At 33.0% G+C, this 20,121-nt stretch overlaps 2 protein-coding genes across 2 annotated transcripts; one reads left to right on the top strand and one right to left on the bottom strand.

Moving 5' to 3' along the window:
• Positions 1-5,261: 5,261 nt before the first annotated feature.
• Positions 5,262-6,983, top strand: LOC144568803 (uncharacterized). The gene is made up of 3 exons (XM_078319196.1): positions 5,262-5,638; positions 5,738-5,868; positions 6,546-6,983. The coding sequence occupies exons 1-3, from the start codon at positions 5,380-5,382 to the stop codon at positions 6,648-6,650; spliced, it is 495 nt and encodes a 164-aa protein (XP_078175322.1). The 5' UTR covers positions 5,262-5,379; the 3' UTR covers positions 6,651-6,983.
• A 6,529-nt stretch (positions 6,984-13,512) lies between these two features.
• On the bottom strand, positions 13,513-17,182 carry LOC144568408 (cyclin-D2-1-like). The gene is made up of 6 exons (XM_078318755.1): positions 16,684-17,182; positions 16,489-16,575; positions 16,084-16,179; positions 15,759-15,960; positions 15,110-15,246; positions 13,513-14,295 (listed from the first exon to the last, which is right to left on the bottom strand). Exons 1-6 carry the CDS (start codon positions 16,975-16,977, stop codon positions 14,122-14,124), a joined length of 990 nt encoding a protein of 329 aa, XP_078174881.1. The 5' UTR covers positions 16,978-17,182; the 3' UTR covers positions 13,513-14,121.
• Positions 17,183-20,121: the final 2,939 nt, after the last annotated feature.

Below are 20,121 nucleotides of genomic sequence, written 5' to 3'. Positions count from 1 at the left end.
AATTAAATGTCCTAGAAGGATCACAATATTTTCTAGATTACATAGAAGTGACTTTTGAACCGGGATCAATAACTCAGAATCTAAGCATTTTTATTTTTTTCCAATAACACATAAAGAAATATATTAATTTTTCTTACAGCCGCGAAAAATCCGTCCTGAAAAATATTGATCCGGGTTATTTGTTACAGTCTTTCTAATAAATCAAATTATATTGTATTCCATCTATTTTCAAAGAAATATATCCAACATTTCTAATATTTCAATACAAAAAATAAAAAATAAAAATAAATTTCTGTTTTACAAAAAAAAAAGTGAAAAAAGTAAAAAAAAAAAAAAAAAATGGGACCAGACCAAGGCTCCGGTCTTGAAAATAAATTTTGTTGGGATAAAAACAGAGATGCTACACAGATCGCCGCACGGAAAAAGTGGAAAAAAAAATATATATATATATATTGAGACCGGATGGCTCCTCCGGTCTTGAGGGAAAATAAAAAGTGAGACCGGAGGGCTCCTCCGGTCTTTCTGGTTTTTGAAAAAAAAAAAACAATCATGTTGGATCAATAAAAAACATTTTCTTAATTATGGTTTATCAAAAAAATCCTGTCTTTATTAGTGCATTCAGAGAAAAGGGAGAAGTATATGATTGATAAAGGACAGTTCTGAAATCATTGATCTACCATCATAGCATTATAGTTATCAAAATTGAAAAGTTCAATGCATTACCTTTATTAGAAACTTTTTTTATAATACTTAAACGTTAAAAATATAAATGTGAAATTAGATAGGTAATTAATATTCCTTGACATGGTGATTTGTATTGTGCATGTAGAAAGATGTTGGAAAAATTCAATCCCCTTTTAATATTTCGAAACTAATCGACTTCTATAACATCTAAATTCTCAATTTTCAGTCTTGCGCTAAAGTATTGCATCTTTTCTGTCGTAAATTGCTATTAAATTGTTGAGATTTTATCAACATTTTTTTTTGGTCGAAAATAATGTGAAAGACAAGATTTATGTCTACTTGTTCATATTCACATATTAAAAACGAGATAAATTGCTAGTGAGTAATGACTAAGATATTATATAATTCTTTTGAAAAAACATTATAATGTCTGAAATTGAATATTTTACACCTGCAATGCTCTCCGTTTAAAATGGTGTAAATTATGAAATTCAAAAAAGAAATTTATTGTTAACATTACACAATTAGATAACTTGAGTCCAATCTCATCTATTACAAAAAACCAATATTTAAACTGAAAACAAATTGGAGGACTTAAATTTCATCTCATACTTATAAAAAGAATAAAACATCTCGAGAACTCTTTTTAGATGAGAGTTAGAATAGCTAAAATAGAAAAGATTAAAAATAGTAGATGAAAATAGAAAAAAAAATAGTAATTTTCATATTAGTGTGAAAATGGTGCTATTCAAGTTAGTAAAAATATTTTTTAGATTGTACATTTTGAATAGTGAATAGTTGTAAGTGAAAAATATTAGTGTTAACAATGTACTAATTAAGAGAAAAGATAGGTAAGTGGAATCCGCATCGTCTGCATTAACTCAAAAGAATATCTTTTGAGTTAATAGATATCATCCATCCAATTGTAAACGGAGCCCATCCGACCCTTGCCTAAAACATAGGGGGGTCTTCAATATAGTGCAGATTTAATTCGCACGAATCTTAAAGCTGATCGGACGGTCCAAATGTATTAACTCAAAAGATTCTTTTTTGAGTTAAGGCAGAGGATACAAATTCAGGTAAGTGAGGTCTCAAACAAATTATCACGACGTGAAGATAGCAAAAATAATTGCAACTTTGTTATTTTGGAACTGTGTTGTCGAAAATCCGAGAAAAAAATATTTTTTCTTTCTCTTCACACTTTAAACTAATAACTATTTCAATATTATATTACTGTCAGCGAGTCATACCGGTGCATATTATTTACTTTTTAAAAATGAAAGAAAATAATTCTACCTTTTCATTTCGAACTGTTTTATTTAAAATATACAGATCACATCAATCCGGTTTAAAATTGAACGGATTTTCCTTTTTATATATAAATTTAAGTTATTGGTTCAATGGTACGGTCCAATCCAAAATGATAAGACATTGTAATTCCTTTATATATAGGTAAATAGATTTAATATTTAATACCAGTAACCGAATCATCTGTCTCTCTGGGGCAGAAAATTTCTACCTTCAGAGTCACCGCGTGTGAGTTCGAGGTGGACCTCCAATTCAAAAATTAAAAGTAACCAACTCCCTTTAACAGTGACCGGCCTTACACATAGTGACTGAGAGGATAGCAAATTCCTACACCCAAAAGGGGAGAGGATTCGGAGTCTTAATACCAATCCAGCACTCCAGTCATAACTGATTGGATGGCGGCATGGCGCGAAGTGCATTTTTGGTAGGCAACAAAAAAACTTAAAATGAAAGCTACTTATTCACGCGTTTATTAACAACTGTCATCCAAAGAAGATTAGTTATCGTGTTCATACATTGCACTGGTTCGCCGTAAAATCCAGTGTCACACTTTTTGTTGTTTTTTATGTAACTTGAGACCTCGAAATCTACCAAACGTACAAAATGTCAAACAGAAAAACGGGTGGTGGTTACCCACTGACAGCGACCCACCTTACTATAATAAGAAATTTTATTACACTCCTCGAAAAAATCTCAAAATTATATATTTCTCCTTCTAAGACCCATGCATCATATAATCCTTTTAAAATTCAAAAACTCACTAATTATTCAATTTACACATCTTTATATATATATGAGATGGACTAAAATGAGACATGGAGAAAAACAAGTTTTTGCTCCATGGCACTATATTTTTATTTTGAAAATCTAAACAATCGACCCGAACCGCTCAACACGAGCTTCATATTGAAATGTGCTTGGACACCAAATTTAATATTTTTTGGAATTTACTATTTATTAAGCTACTTTGAAAATCTCTGTTCCGATGGTCCATAAATTTTTACTGTTTTTTACTGTTCATAGCAAAATAGCGATTTTCAAAATTGCTTAATAAATAGTAAAAAAATTTCAAAAAATGTAAAATTTAGTCTCCAAGCACATTTCAATTTAGAGAAGATGTTGAAAGGTTCGAATTGGTTGTTTAGATTTTCAAAATGAAATATGGCGTGGAGTACAAACGTGTTTTACTCCATGGCTCACTCAAGTCAACCTCATATATATATATATATAGAGAGAGAGAGAGAGAGAGAGAGAGAGAGAGAGAGGGATCAAGTTACAACAAGTTACCACAACCATTTTCTATATTTTCAAAGTCCAAATCGTCAATCCAAACCGTTAGATGTGATCTCTACAATAAAATGTGCTTGGAGACCAAATTTTACATTTTTAGAATTTTTTTACTATTTATTAAGATGGGTACAAAATTCAATGGTCTAAATTTGACTAGTTTTTGTACCCATCTTAATAAATAGTAAAAAAAAAAAATCCAAAAAATGTAAAATTTGGTCTCCAAGCACATTTTATTGTAGATATCACATCTAACGGTTTGGATTAACGATTTAGACTTTGAAAATATAGAAAATGATTGTGGTAACTTGTTGTAACTTAATCCCTCCTCATATATATATATATATATATATATATATATATATATATATATATATATATATATAAGATTTGGCTAATATGCTATGGGTAGCTAAGAGGCCTCCCGTGCTACGGCTTAATATTCAACTTTCAAAATTCTAACAGTCGATCCGAACCGTTCATCTTATTCTCCATATTAATATGTGTTTGGAGACCAAATTTTACATTTTTTGGAAATTTTTTACTATTTTTTTAGATTTATTGAATATTGCTGTTTTTTATGGTCCAGATTTGTCTGAAAAACAGCGATTTTCAATAAATCTAAAAAAATAGTAAAAAATTTCCAAAAAATGTAAAATTTGGTCTCCAAGCACATATTAATATGGAGAACAAGATGAATGGTTCGGATCGACTGTTAGAATTTTGAAAAGTTGAATATTGAGCCGTAGCACGGGAGACCCCTTAGCTACCCATAGCACCGTAGCCAAGTCCTATATATATATATATATATATATATAGAGGTAGGCTAATAAACAATCGATTGTTCCTAGCCTCCCATGCAACCAAGTCATTTTTCAATTTTTAAAGTCCAAATGATCGATCCAAACCGTTAGATGTGATCTCCATATTAAAATGTGCTAGGAGACCAATTTTTACATTTTTTGGAATTTTTTTACTATTTATTAAGCCACTTTGAAAATCACTGATCCAACGGTAGCTTCTGATTTTACTGTTTGGTTAAGCCACCGTTGGATCAGCGATTTTCAAAGTGGCTTAATAAATAGTAAAAAAATTCCAAAAAATGTAAAATTTGGTGTCCTAGCACATTTTAATATGGAGATCACATCTAACGGTTTGGATTGATCATTTGGACTATAAAAATCGGAAAATGACTTGGTTGCACGGGAGGCTAGGAACAATCGATTGTTTATTAGCCTACCTCTATATATATATAGGAATATGCTAGCATGCTTCGCGTAACATAGAGGGCCTCCCGTGCAATGGCTCAATATTCTACTTTTCAAAATTCTAACGGTCGATCCGAACCGTTCATCTTGTTCTCCATATTAATATGTGTTTGGAGACCAAATTTTACAATTTTTAGAATTTTTTTACTATTTTTTAGATTAATTGAAAATCGTTGTTTTCAGCAAATCTAAACCATAAAAAAACAGCGATTTTTAATAAATCTAAAAAAATAGTAAAAAAATTTCAAAAAATGTAAAATTTGGTCTCCAAACACATATTAATATGGAGAACAAGATGAACGGTTCAGATCGACCATTAGAATTTTGAAAAGTCGAATATTGAGCCATTGCACGGAGGCCCTCTATGCTACGCGTAGCATGCTAGCAGGTTCCTATATATATATAGGTTAACTACTCTACCTACATAAGCATATGAGGGTATATGCTTATAAGTCATTTTAATACAATATAAAATGAAACTTTTTTCGAAATTTATAACAAGTCTTAATTAAAAAATACAATAAAATAGATAATTTTTTGAATTTTTGATATTTAGAAGGAAGAACACATATTATGAATTTGAGAAGAAAATACTTAATTTTGAAATTTATGAGGGGTGTATATGAAATCGCTTCCCTCCATTTAAGCATTAGCAAGCATACTTTTTAAATAAAAGCAGCATTATTAAACGGTAACATAGCCCCCCTTTGTTCTCTAATTAATCCATCCCTTCTCTCCATTTAAGCCTTCTCTCTTCCATCTCAATCATTTTCATTTCTATTTTGCCTCTTTGAAAGAAAGAAAAAGAAAAGAAGGAAGAGGAGAAGAGGAAATGGGGAATTGTCAAGCGGCAGAGGCGGCTACTGTAGTGGTACAGCATCCGGGAGGGAAGGTAGAGAGGCTGTACTGGTCAACGAGTGCTGCTGAGGTCATGAGAAACAACCCCGGCCACTATGTCGCTCTCGTGACGCTGCGTGTGGTCGAGAGTGACGGCTCGGGAGGGAAACAGGTGAGGTTAACCAGGGTTAAGTTGCTCAAACCAAAAGACACTCTCTTGCTTGGTCAAGTCTACCGCCTCATCACCTCTCAAGGTAACAACAACTTGAATTTTACTTGAATTTTAATCAACAGAGCTTCAATTTTGCCTTTTTTTTCTAATTGTGCTCTGTGGATTATAAAAATTAATGCAGAGGTAACAAAGGCTCTTCGAGAGAGGAAGCATGAGAAATTGAAGAAGCTGGATCGACCGGAGTACATCACAAAAGGCGAAGGCACTGTAAATAACAAAGAAGGATGGACCAATTCAGAAAATTGCGATCAGGTAACTATTATCAAAAGGTTAAATAGTTTTAATTAGTCACAAAGTTCTATTTTATTAACAGTATATATGGCAAGCAATTAATGCCATGTTAATTAATTAGTTGGCACACAACAAGTGCATGTTATTGGAATAGTATATATATAGTGCATTAAATAATAATCTAATGAAGTGCGCAAAATATAATTTCTACAGTACACACAAAAGAATAGTCAATCATTCTGGTTAGGGTATTTTGTGTATAATTTAATTAGCTGGTGTAGCATTATGACTCCAAATTATAGAAAAATAATGTAGATTCCTTAGGTGTTGCAGTGAATATCCAAATGTGCAATTCTACTTTCTTTTAGTTTTTCTAATCTTGCTTTCTATAATTTTTTAATAGACCATGATTAGCAGATTTTAATAAAAAAAAAAAAGCAAAATTTCATTTGACTGACTGCAATTCAGTTATTTAGTTATCACTGTCTTAGATTGTTAATCCACAAAATTTGTTGTATTTAAATCTGTTACTAAAGTTAATTAATACAGTACCAAACCGGTACACCAAGACCATCCACCCAATAGGGTTGCAAAATCCTATAAAATTGATTGTCCTATAAATAGAAAGAAACTATCAGATTGTTTTTGTTTTAATAATTCATCTGTATTAACATTTCATTAAATTATTTTTGTTATAGGAAGAGAGACTTGGGCAGACAAGTACCGGTACTGGTACCAGTACACAGAGAAGCAGACAGAATTGGCGGCCTTCGTTGCAAAGCATCGCTGAAGTGGGAACTTAAGAACCTAATTCAGTGATCAATTCTCTTTTTCTCCTTTGCCTCCCCCTCCCCTCTTTATGTTTTGTTTTGTTTCTGGTATGGATATCGGGCATGGGTATTTGAGCCGGGTCCAAGGAGTGCTCATGAACACAACTGGTATAACATGAGTAAGGTGTTCCATAGGAAATTAGTATTGATTAGTTTGTACATTTCCTTCCTTTGTTGTTTCTTTAATTGTACTTTAGATTTTTTTTTTCTTTTTTCTTTTTAGTTAACCCTCTGTGACCCAAGATTGGAGTAGCGAATTCGCAATAATTTAAGGCCATTGACAATGTTTTAATGAATAGCCTAAAAAAACATATACATACTATTTTTCTTTCTTTCTTTCTTTTATCACATCCTTAGGTAAACTAATGGGACATTAGCAGTCAGTGAATACAAAATTGGTTAATCGGCAAAGATAAAAATAATGGGACATGCAATCATAACAATACACTGCAAAATATAACAGATTTTGTACCAAGGTGTTCTCCTGATACCATGCTGAATATGATGTTTCCCATATAAATTTGGAAAAAAAATAGACATAAATGTAGAACAATAAAATAATTGATTATTGTTCTTCATGTAAGGTCGCTACTCGCTACTTATAACACAAAACTAATGTAAAAAGGAAAATTGAAATTAGGACCCGAAAATGGTAGGAAAAGAAGAATATTTGTCTTTTCTTCTAAAAATAAAAATAGAGAAAAAAAAAGGAATATATGAGCACGCAAACGTGGGAGGTTTCCCATAGAAAGAACCGCCTGGAAACGTGCCAAATCTGGTTCTGGATCAAATCCAAAGAGACAAATTGGGGGTTGAAGTGGACCTTTCAAGGTGACAGACTATATATAATATGGTGCTATATATATATATTTATGATACTGAGTCTAAGTTCAAAACGGATTAGCTGGGATTAGGTGGTCCGAGACAATTTTTGGTTTCATAATTAGGCCTAAATGAGCTCATGTGAACTCTGTCGTTTTCTTCTTACCTCTGTCGTTTTCATAATTTTTGGTCGTTGGACGGACAAGGTACCGTCAAGTCAATAATCAGAAATAATCAGTCGATTAGTTAGAAAAATCCATGGCGGTTGGTCACCACCAACGACTAATCGGCCTAAACGGATGTTTTTTACAACACTGATCGACATATGAAAACCATGGCTTATTAAAGTTGAGATAAATTAGATAAATTGTTTTGGGTGGGATTCATTAATAGTAAATTAATTTGGATAATTTTATTATTGTATATAAAAAATGACGAAATTTGATATAAGTTTTATAGTTTATCAAATTACCTTAAATTTGTAACGATTTGTATGTCACAGTATCTGCATATTACTGAAACTCAAATGGCAAGAAATTTGATACATATTCAATTAATAAAAATATCCCTTGAGTTGTTGTTTGGGATCCAAACCAATTATTTGATAATGATTGCCATTTGATTTGAAATTCAAACAGCATTATTGGGTTTCATCATGGCCCAAAATCAGGCTTTTACTTGGGCCATACTTCTTGCGCAACGTTGGGCTGGATTCCTGATCCAAAATGCAACGTTTGGTCTTTCTCGCATTATGTAATGAAAGTTTTTTGTTTTTTTTTTATTTGATTTTATTGGGGAGTAGGAGGCTGGAGGCAGCGAAGGTACCGTATAATGATGGCTGTGTTTGAGTGTTCCCTGTTCTGAGTGGATTATACAATAATGACACATGATATGCGCATAGGTCCCCAAGCTATGAAATAATTCTTTTGTCCAGCTTTCTGACAGCAAATGAGTACTGCATTGCATTTTATTTCACTTGTCAGAGCAGCTGATTCATAGCATCATTTGTTCATCACCTCCAAAAATACACCATCATATGAATCATACCATAGTAGATTGCAATTTCTCAGAGCTATGATTATGGATATTGGATTACTTCATGTTGAGTTGGCATAGTCAGTACAGGGACCCACACTTCAGTCTACAGTAATTAATCAAAAGTAATGTGATAATAGCTTTTTAGCAGGAAATCATGTTTCATTGCACATGCTTGGTTTACTGATTACCAAAACAACAACACATTTTTGCTTCCCTTTACTGCCTTTGAAAGGGAAAAAATAAATGAGAAAGGAAAAAAAAAGAGAGAATTTTTTTGGAGGGCCAGTGTCAGACATGCTGCTACAAAGTTGACCCTAAAAGGAGAAAAGATACATGGCAGGGGAAGTGGGGAACTGTACCAACCAGGGATTGGGAAGGTATGTGTGGTACTGGTACAGTCTGGTCTCAGAGCAACAAAAAGAGAACACCGCCCAGCCCCAAATATTCCTCCCCATCATTTCTAGCTTTTGACTCACTCACTCCATTATTTCATATCATATCATATCATATGCTCTTCATGCCCACGCCTAGCACCCCCCTCCTTCCTTTTTTACTATGCAACTACTACTCTGTGATGAGCTTTATAGCGAGCTATCGATCAAATTATGATTCTCATATATGCATATGACAACATATATCAGTTCAGAATTATGTTGCATGGATACAGATATGATACGGGATACGGCGATACGATGTATCCAGGATACGATACGGGATACGGCGATACGACCATTTTCAGCACGATACGAGTATCGGGCAATACGATACAAGTATCGATACGACAATACGATATGTATTGGATACTGGTACGGAATCATATATGAAGTATCAAAGTAACATAGGTTCGGATGATTCTCATATATTAGCATAATTATATATCAGTTTTTGGTCTAGTGACAATAATTCTCATATATTCATGGCAACATATATCAGTTTAGATGAGAATGATCAATCTTTGGTCTAGTGACAATGATTCTCACATATTCATAGCAACAGGGACGGGATCTGAGATTTTGATCAAGAGTACGTACAAAATATTAACAAGAGTACATTTTTTTTCCTAACGAATTATAGCGAAGTAGTGGATAGTTATGTAAAAAAATCGTTGTACGACCAGAAACGACACGACGCGGTTCTATCATGGCAAATGTGGCAGTTACGTGCCATCTTTCAAAAATTTGGTATGATAAGGCACATCACGCAAAAGATTTGGCCACGGCACGACACATGCGGTCACGTGTAATTAGGACATTAGATCTTGATCGAATGGTGAATCCTAAATAAACTAACTAAAATTATGAAAAAAAATAGTTAAACGTGACCGGTCACGTTTGGACATGTCACGTGTGGTCATGGTGTGATTAACGTGTTCTGACCATTCACGTGCCATGACCATCCTTCCAAATTTGATCACGGTACGACATGTCACGTAATCCAACTCACGTACATATTTATATCCTTAGTAGTTGACATTTTTTTTTCTCCTGACGAATTAACGATTCTTCTAAGTGGAGTAGTGAATCAAACTGTGTCTTTTTTTTTTTTTTTATGTGAATCAGGTTGGGCTAACTTTTTTTTTCACGCAATTTTCTTCTAATGAACCATAAATTAAATCCAGATGGAGGCATTATATCCATTTAGAGGTGGGCATAAGCATCAAATAATTAAGTTTAAATTTTTTTTCGTATTCAGGAGTAGACAAGTAACAGGTTTGAAATCCACATAAAAAAAGTTGCCTAAATAGTAAACATTTGGGTGGATTTAACTTCCAAGCTTATTCAAAATTATATACCAGTTCGGATGAATTGGCCCAGCAGAAATCAGACACAACAAAAGAGCATATGCACAGTGGTTATGGTCACTTATTGCCACTGTGTGTGTATATATAAATATAGAAAATATGCAATAGGTCAATAGCCACGAAATTTTGCAAGGTTCGAGAGAAAAGAGAGGAGCCTCTTTCTCAGGCCGTGGGGCTGTTTGTGAAGTGCTCTTTTTCTGAAAGATACAGATACGCACTACTCATTTTTTGTACTGATGATGATAAAAAGTGTTTCTGTCTTTTTTTTTTGTGCTTGTTCATTCGTTGGATTCCATTACTGGATGCGGATTGAGAAGAAAAAAAAAATGGAGAGGACTAGAGGAGTACAAATTATAAAAGAATGTAATCTGTGCGCTTCAGTGCACAAATTTTGGTGATATTTGAGGCAATCATTCTCGCTGCCGTACTCTATCTTGGTACATTTCCAACAATAATTAATGCTCATATTATTTTTCTTTCTAACCTTATATAATTCTGATACAATTTTATTCATATTATTATAACTGTAAGAATACTACATTATGACTTACTAGTATTAGATGTTTTGTAAAATAAAAATGTGTCGGACTAATACATATCACAACTGTAAGAATAATACATATGACCTATGAGCAGTATTAGCTTATGTGACATCCTATAAGAATAATACATATGACCTATGAGCAGTATTTTGATTTTGCATGTATGACTGGGATCAGAGATTATTAATAAGTCGATATATAAATAATATTGTTGTATCGAGAACCAGTCTTTGGTCTAGTGACAAAGGTAATGCTTTCTATATGGGAGGTCACAGGTTCGAAATCCGAAAGTAATAGTCCTTTGTGGATACTAAATAGTTGAGTAGCTTGACCTTCAACCTTTACTAAAAAATATATATATATAGAGTAAGGCTTGTGTGCTATGGATAGCATAGAGGGCTACGGTTCTACGGCTCAATATTCGAGTTTTTAAAATCCTAACGGTCGATCCGAACCGTTCATCTTGTTCTCCATATTAATATGTATTTGGAGACCAAATTTTACATTTTTTGAAAATTTTTTACTATTTTTTTTAGCTAGGTAGAAAATCACTTGATCTAAAAAATTCTGCACCATTCAGATATTTGATTTTCTACCTATCTAAAAAAAATAGTAAACAATTTCCAAAAAATATAAAATTTGGTCTCCAAACACATATTAATATGGAGAACAAGATGAACGGTTCGGATCGACCGTTAGGATTTTAAAAACTCGAATATTGAGCCGTAGCACCGTAGCCCTCTATGCTATCCATAGCACGCAAGCCTTACTCTCTCTCTATATATATATATTGTTGAATATTTTTTGTCTAATTTTCTACAAGTACGATATTGGGGAGTAATTGCACTTTGATTATAATGCAGTGATGTAAGTTTGTAGGTGAACTTTACATTTTGCAATAAAATGAACTGGCATGCAGCATCTGCCCAGATCCCTAAAGAAAACGATAATTGCATTCCTTTATGAATTTCCACTAACTTTTAATAGATTAATATAGGATGTCACATAAGCTAGTTAATAATTAAAGTTATGTTCTCGATTTGTACTTATATAATATAAAATACTCGCATGTTAATTCATGATAAACAACGAAGCAAACACTTGTAAAAATTATCGAATTCCTCTACTTAATTGTAAAGCGTTCCCAGCTAGCATCTCAGTAAAATCAGAGGTTATGATGTTGCACAACTGGCTGCTCGGTTTTACAGCCGAAAATCCACCACCCAATTAAAAAGGTAGGAAAAGGTAAATAAATTAATTTCAGATTGGTCGAGTTAAATTATTTCCGAGGGTGATGTTAGCCTCTTAGTTGAATCCTGTCCATCCATTTCAGATCAAATGGTCGAGTTAAATTATTTCCGTCCGACTTGCTGGGCCTGGGTGTCAAATTTTAACTTTGTTGTCTCTACAGATCGACTACAAACTTAATTTAAGTTTGCACGTAATGTCAAGGGTAATGTTGAGTCGTGCGATCTTAAATATAATTATTTTTTAATGATTATTCATAATTCATAATTTAATTTGAATTTATTATGAATACATATAGATTTTAATAACATAATTAATCTATTATTGGATCCACGTGTCGACTGAATACAAGATCTATCTAATTTATTTGATTAATTAGCCTTTAGATTTTGTAGGATTGGGATCAAATTTTTTAGTGAAGTGATAAATGATATTGATGAAAGAATATTTTTTTTGTCAAACTTTCTAATAGTAATTAATTAGATAATTATAGCAATCCTAATTTATGAATTCCACCTAACTTGTAATAGATTGATATGTCATATATATAAGTTACTTAAAAAAAATAAAGTTATATATGTTCTGAATCTGTCCTTTTATTATACAAAATAATCATAGGGTCATGCATGCATTTTATTATTCAAAATATTCCCATACAAAATCTAAATATGATCTGAATCTTATTCGAAACCTGTTGAGATAATAGATGCAAATTTGCATTTGTATACTAAAATTTTATATAATCTGAATTTAATTTGGAATTAGCTAAAATAGAAGGTGTAGAAAAAAAAAATAGGTATGTATTTGAATCCTCAAATTTTAATAGGTTTTCAATTTGTATATGGACTAGGTAAATATTTTGATGGATTCGCATCCGCATAATTTCAGAATCCGACCCAAATCTGACAGCTCAATTGACATGTCACCCAATCAAAAATCTTTGACTTAGCAGAGAATGCAGAGGGACCAATTAAGAATTTAAGATGCGACTGAGTTGGCTTCTGAGCACAGCCTGACACTGGGTAAGGGTTGCTTTAGTTTAGTTTCTCTGATAACAATATTTTTATTTATTCTATCCTTCTCACTTCTCACTTTCTCAGGGGGAATTTACTATTCTTTTTTTTTAGTGGAAGGAATTTACTATTTACATATTGTCTTACATGTGTTATTCTGTAACACTTTTCAGCCTTTTAGGATATATATTGTATATAATTGAGATGTTGAATAGAGATCTGTTTTATCTGGTTTTGTTCATATATAGGTTTATCTGTTTATGTATTATTTTGGGTAGAAAATTGATTCTTAGCCAATAAAGACAAACAAATCTTCTTTACATTAAGGCAACACATAGGACAAGATAATAAGAAAAAAAAAAGATAATATTATGTAACAGAATTTCATTATTAGTTATACATAAACAATATAAAGAGGCTATCCAAAAGCCTCTTTTGAGCAAAAGATACAATAGTCTTTATTTAACCTGCCATCGTCACCCCCCAACCAAGGAGAAAAGGATAAAAGCACCAATCCAAGTCTCTTTAGCATTATGCATGCTTTCATACAACATGCTTAACGCTTATAAACACTTCACCTAAAATACAATAAATATATGTAACAAAGTTCAAACAAAAAAATGAAGAAGAAGAAGAAGACCGCTACACCATCTTCAGAGTCTTTCTCTGACTTCAATTCTACCAAGTGGCATTTGCAAATCCCCCCACCCTTTGAGGAATTGCATCTCTGATGAAATACATCATTTTCCAAAAAAAAAAAAAAAAATCATTTTTGTTTTTTCAGGTAAGAGGGCAGTTGAAATTCCTACACCTCTCAGTACAAATAAAAGAACTTGGCAAAACAAATGAAAAAAATAAGATCAAACCCAGAACTGCTCTCATGAAAAATCTGAGTAATCAGCCAAAGCAATATAAAAAATTTGCTCTGTAGCACACACCATATGTAATTTTGTGATTACAAAATTTGCACCATGACCTTGTTATGTTTGATGAAGCTTTCTTCTTTTGGACGGAGGCGAAGGAGAGGAGGAGATGTTGGCATCCAACTCAGCGGTTGGAGCCGTTGTAAGGTGGGAGACGATTATCGGATGTTTCCTTTGCACGCTTCTGACTGCCTTTTGTTGCATCAGTTTGTAGCATTTTGATATTCCGTTCTATAGTAAAATTAATCACAAGAAAATGTCTTTAATTTATATAGTACAAAATTACTTTAATATTTTTTAACAACGAAAAATACAATTAATGACAATTGGTTTACATGATTTTACTTAATTAAGGTTAATATTTTTCATTATATATCTTTTTTTTTTATGGTTGACAACAGATATATTGATTAAAAGAAAATAGAAGTACAAATTATAAAAGCATAGAACACTCCCACGCAAACTGCATCTAATCTACCTATATATACATAATTATGTACGCACTGTCCTATGCCATTCCTGACCACTACGTATATATGATGTATCTTTGTTATTGATATGTTTGACAAATTTCCGAATATCAGCACATGAAAAAATATTTCTCAGATTACTTTTATATATATATCTGTATTGAATCTCAGGGAAGCTAATTGTTTCCCAAAAATCTATTGCAAAATTTCAAATTTTGCCAAAAGATGAAATGCACTGCATGTCTCTGAATGGCCAAGCACTGAAATTACAGTCATTTTCATTTCGAGGAGAATATTAATTACCAATTAATTACATATAGCGTTTTGATAAGAGCATATTAAGATACTAAAATAGACTAACATAACCCCCAATCAATGTGCAGAACATTTATTTAACGGTAATTAACCATGTTTGCATACTTTAACTACATGCATCAAGCAGGCACATAACATATGTGCGCGCTGTAAGTACTCACAAGGTTCATTTTTTCTTTATGGTTTATTTTGTTTCATAATTAATATTCATCCTTTTATTTCTGGCATGTGAAAATATAAAGGGGTAGAGTTGTACTAACCTCAGAAAGGCCAATGCACCATGAAGAAGCAATCTGAGGAGTAATAAATTGAAGCAGTGGAGAGTGGTGATGAGATGCAGAGGTCAAAATGGCAGCGGCAGCCATTGATGAGGGGCAATGATCCAAGAAGTCTATATCTGTATTGCATTGCAGTTCCAATCAGATTCAATAGGTTATTACTCTTACTTTCATTAATTGTTTTGACATATATGTATATATATATATAGATGTTGCTGCACTATATCTAGCAGAGAAATTAAATGTTCCTGATTTATTTATTGCAAAGCAGGGTACATGTAAGGCATGGCGAAACAACTATATAGAAACAAGAGAATCTGACCGAGGGCTTAATTATGTCTGGTACGAGTATGTACCAGTACTGAACACCCATAGTTATGAAATGCTTCAATCGAGGATTATGCAAGGAATTAAATTGGTAAGACCAAAACCATAATAAATTAAAGTATGACCGGCATGTTTTAGCTGATGAACAATATATGTATGTATGTTGCATCTGATACCCACCTTTTTGATTTAAAAATTGGGCCAGTAAGGTATTGGATATTGGAATGAAGTATATGTGCACACCACAGCTTTATATTTAAAACAAGTTTAACAAAAGGTCAGTAGTATATTAGTGGAGCAATACCGTGGATTAAGTCTAAGATAATTTGGGAAGCATGAGAAACCAGATTTCTTATGTGTTTGCCTGATGAATCAGCCTTATAAGCAAAAAAGTCGATAAATGTGAAAGGCGTTATTGATCGAAGCCTCCATTTCAATGCTGTAAGCACAAGGAACTCCATTCTTCTAATAGTTTTTGGCTCAAAAATAAATCTGGTACCCTCCACCTGCCCAAATTAAAAATATTAACATTTTTTTTGTTTGTGTGAAACAAAAATTGAACTATCTAGAAATAAAACACCCAACAATATACATTTTTTTTTTGCAAGATTTTTATAATTAAGTGAAACCTGGAGGTCAAGAAGGGAAGGAACAAGGGTCTCCTCCATTTTAGCAGCTAGAGACAAGCAAGCAACAGAGAGCAGCTGTAGGGCCCACTTGTCTGCCTGGTCAAATTTATCAGATTCATTAATTAGCTACATTATCATTTAACATACTGTTGCCTACATCAACGTTAATTAATTGTTCTTTCTATTGAGATCCATTAATTGTGTTTTAAACAATTTCAATTTCTTTCGGGGTTTCTTTCAATCATATTCCCTCCTGTTAGTGTTTGCTCCTGTACTCTGGAAAATGAGCAATTCTTTGTACTAGTTGATTATTTAAGAAATGATAAGCTAATTATATTGGGAGAAACATATTTTCTGAAAGGAATCTATGATTATAAAAAATGAAAGTGCCGTGATCGAACTTACCGGCAAGTCGTGGGAGGAGAGAAAACGATCCATGTAGTTCACCGCAAGGTAGGCCGTCACTGCCTGGAAACGGTAATAACTATTGACCTGAAAAAATACCAAAAATGTCAATTAAATCTGAACAAAAAGTAAGACCAGGGAATTTAAGGAAAGAAAATACCGACAAATGCATTCAAGCGAACTTATCATATATACCTTAAGGATCCAAGACACCGAATCAGACCGAGTGGTCGGGTCGACAGACCGTCGGGTCCGCAAACGTTCCGGGTAATCTAACCCTGGTAAATAAATGGATTCAGATACTAGGAAGCCGGCAATCGATTCATCAGACTCAATAGGAAATTCGACGTGAGCAATGCAACCGATGGAATCATCATCCTGGGATTCAAAATCTTCTCCACAAAGGAGCTCAGCACAGTCAGATCCTGTTTCAGCAAATAAACCGACCCGCATAGTAATGGTATGGGCACAGGCCGCCATGCATTTCATCGCTGGGCCGTCATTTTATCACCGAGAACTGAAACCCGGTAGAAATGTACCCGGTTTAATCCTTGGTTTGTTGGTGGGAAAAACAAGCAATAAAGAGATCAGAGAGGCGGGGAGGGAGGTGGTAGTGGAATTGTGAGAGTGGAAGTGTGAGTGTGCGTGGGTCTAACTGAGAGGGAGAGAGAGATTTCTCTAAGTGTAGTGGATACTGGATAGATAAATAGATGGAGTCGTGTAGATGTACGTGAGACAGGTTTAATTTTAAGAGAGCCGTACACATACTACGCTCAATCTGCATGCCTAAACATACAGACTACTGCGTATAAGTACGTGCCGTAAGTATATTTTTTAATTCAAATAAAAATTATATATTTTTTAATTTCTTTTATCTCTCTGTTGAGGTGAGTAGTTCTTTTAAAATATAATAAGAATAAAAACCAAGGTTCTAAATAGCGATTATAGCGGCATAGCGGGGAGACAAAAAAAAAAAAAAAACTATTGCGAATAGGGTAGCTATAGCGGAAGCTATCATAAATAGTGATTTTTTCTTTTTAAATTTTATATTATACATTTCTACTAATTATCAACATAATCAATATTGAAGAATTGAGATAACAACTAAATAACAACTAATCTAAGTCTATATTTTTTTATCAATTACGCAGATAAGAAGAAAAAAAAATGATCTAAAAAGTAATATTATTTAATAGTTCATACTTTATAATATTACATATTATAATAGACAAAGCGCAATTAATTTTATAAGGTAAATGAAGTCAATATATATATTTAAACATTTTATATATTATAATAATAATTAAAATCAGCTGTCAATTGAAACGAACGATAATAATTTAAAAAATGAATACTATACGAAGAGCAATCAAAATGAAGATTAATATTTGAATATTTCTCGATATAGAATGAGAAAATAAATCATAAATAAATACCAAGCTTCTAAATAGCTAGCTATAGCGGTTTTGGACCTAGAAAGCTAAGCTACGGGGTAAAACTGCGCTAATCGAGCTACGGCCGCTATAGCGTGTAGCGCGTAGCGGCAATAGCGGTCCGCTATGCTACATGGGCTTATGATTTTGCAATTTTAATGGGCGTTAATGTCCATATGGGTTTTTTTTTTACTTTATCAAACTATATCAATATAATAGAACATGTGCGGGCTATACCGCTATATCAATTAAATTTTGTATTATGCATTATTGTTGGGTTTTCCAAAAATGAAAAATTAAAACAATGCCTAGGGACCTTGTCCGTGAGAAATTGAACTTCAATATGAATATTAGAACTTCTTAATCAATTTGGTGTTTTTTTTTTCTCGATGAGACATGTTTACTATTAGTAGAAATATAAAATATAATTTTTGAAATAAGAAAACGCTATTTATGATAGCTTCTGATGTAGCTGCGTTATTCGCTAAAGCTTTTTTTTTTGTCTCCCCGCTATGCCGCTATAAACGCTATTTAGAACCTTGATAAAAACAGAAGCACATAGTTTGGTTAAGCATACTTATCGTAGAAGACCATGTAGCATTAGAAATAAGAATAGAAGTACAGAAACCCATATAAATTGCAAAAAAAAAAAAAGCCATGTAGCATAACGGTAGCTATAGCGAGTCACACATAGCGGTAATAGCGGTCAGCTATTGTAGCTATAGCAGTCATAGCTGAGTTAGCGCACTTTTATCTCATAGCTTAGCGTTTATGGTCCAGAAAAGCTATAACTAGCTATTTAGAACAATGATAAAAACAAAGAAGATGTTAAAATAATAATAAGTTAAAACTTTGAGAAGCTTATTGTCATGCTTAGTCACTCTCGTGATTTAATTTTTTTAATAATGTACATTAAAAATAATTAATTTTTTCCAAAATTTTATATAATTTAATCTTTTCATAAATTGTGAAAAGTGTGTTTGTAGCGTAGTGATTAGAGTTGCACCTTATGGTTATGGAAAGTTGAGTTTAAATTTCAGTGACCACATATTTATATTATCTATTTTATGCATGTTTCAGTTTTTCTATCTAAATTTTTTAGTTTCCGTCTATATTAAGAGTCGCATCTATATATAATGTTAAATTAAATTTATAAGAGAAATTAATTAATAATATGGAAAAATAAGATTATAATTAGTAATTAAGATTGATCTATATATATATATAATGTTGAGGTTGACAGGTGAGAAATAGAAATAGAGATGAAAATGTTGGGGTGTGGGTGGAAGGGTGTGGTTAGGGAGCAAATAGGTTGGAATGGTGCAGTTGGCAAAGGCATGAGGAGGCTTCATCTGCTTTGGCATTTGGCTCAATGGCTCAATTAATGGCTCAATGACAATTGCCAATGGCTCCCTATTGTATATGCATATATGATTTATGCATGAGCCCACTTCCTCGTCTGGTCTGGTCCTATCTATCTATAATCTACTATATATGTTCACTGGTCAGTGGTCACTAGTCAAGTCAGGCTCGGCCACAATTGTAGAATTCACATCCCCTCAGGTTACCTGACTGAGGACAATTGAAATATTAATGGATGGTCCAGAATTGTTCTGTTCTTTTAACTTAGCACGAATCTCAACGCACAAATTAATAATACTGCCCCCTGCGCTATCCTGAATAGGCACCGGCTGAGAGCAAATCTGGGCCGTCCGTTTCAATTTGCCTGAGTCAGGTACCTGGGATATTCTGTGCCCACTCTCCGTCGTCCAACACACTGTGTACAGTTCTCTGACATGACAATTAATGGTCAATTGGTCATGCATGCTTGCAAAGGTAGAAATTCCTCCTTTTATTTTTACTGAGAGTTGCTAGCTAGTTCTTTCCTATGGATTGTGTGGACATGTGATGCCTTTTTATTGATGCATAAATTGAAAGCGAGTTCATTTTCAAAAAGAAAATTACAAACTTTTTTTGACGTCTCAGCAAGATGAGCACATTGAAGATTGATAAATTATGAATTCATATTAGTCAAATGGGATTAAATATAACTGCAAACATAAAATAAAAAATAGAATTGAGATGAAAATTAATGTCAAATTTTTTTCATTTAGCACTTGCAAGTTTAAACACTTCCTTATCCCATCTTGAGGGAGTCAAGGGGGGGAGAGAGAGGAGAAGTTTTTAATTTATGTTAAGT

This window comes from Carex rostrata, chromosome 17 (genome assembly GCF_964058835.1).
Source record: "Carex rostrata chromosome 17, lpCarRost1.2, whole genome shotgun sequence".
NCBI classification, from domain to species: Eukaryota; Viridiplantae; Streptophyta; class Magnoliopsida; order Poales; family Cyperaceae; genus Carex; species Carex rostrata.
Note: the sequence above shows the minus strand (reverse complement) of the source record. Positions and strands in the feature narration are given on the sequence as shown.

Coding starts and splice junctions, on each gene's coding strand:
- LOC144568408 (XM_078318755.1), bottom strand. CDS start 16,977: ATGAAATGCATGGCGGCCTGTGCCCATACCATTACTATGCGGGTCGGT. Junction 15,247..15,758: donor TATCTTAGACTTAATCCACG/GTATTGCTCCAC, acceptor AATGCAATACAG/ATATAGACTTCTTGGATCAT. Junction 14,296..15,109: donor GGTGCATTGGCCTTTCTGAG/GTTAGTACAACT, acceptor ATTTTACTATAG/AACGGAATATCAAAATGCTA.
- LOC144568803 (XM_078319196.1), top strand. CDS start 5,380: ATGGGGAATTGTCAAGCGGCAGAGGCGGCTACTGTAGTGGTACAGCAT. Junction 5,639..5,737: donor CCGCCTCATCACCTCTCAAG/GTAACAACAACT, acceptor AAATTAATGCAG/AGGTAACAAAGGCTCTTCGA. Junction 5,869..6,545: donor ATTCAGAAAATTGCGATCAG/GTAACTATTATC, acceptor TTTTTGTTATAG/GAAGAGAGACTTGGGCAGAC.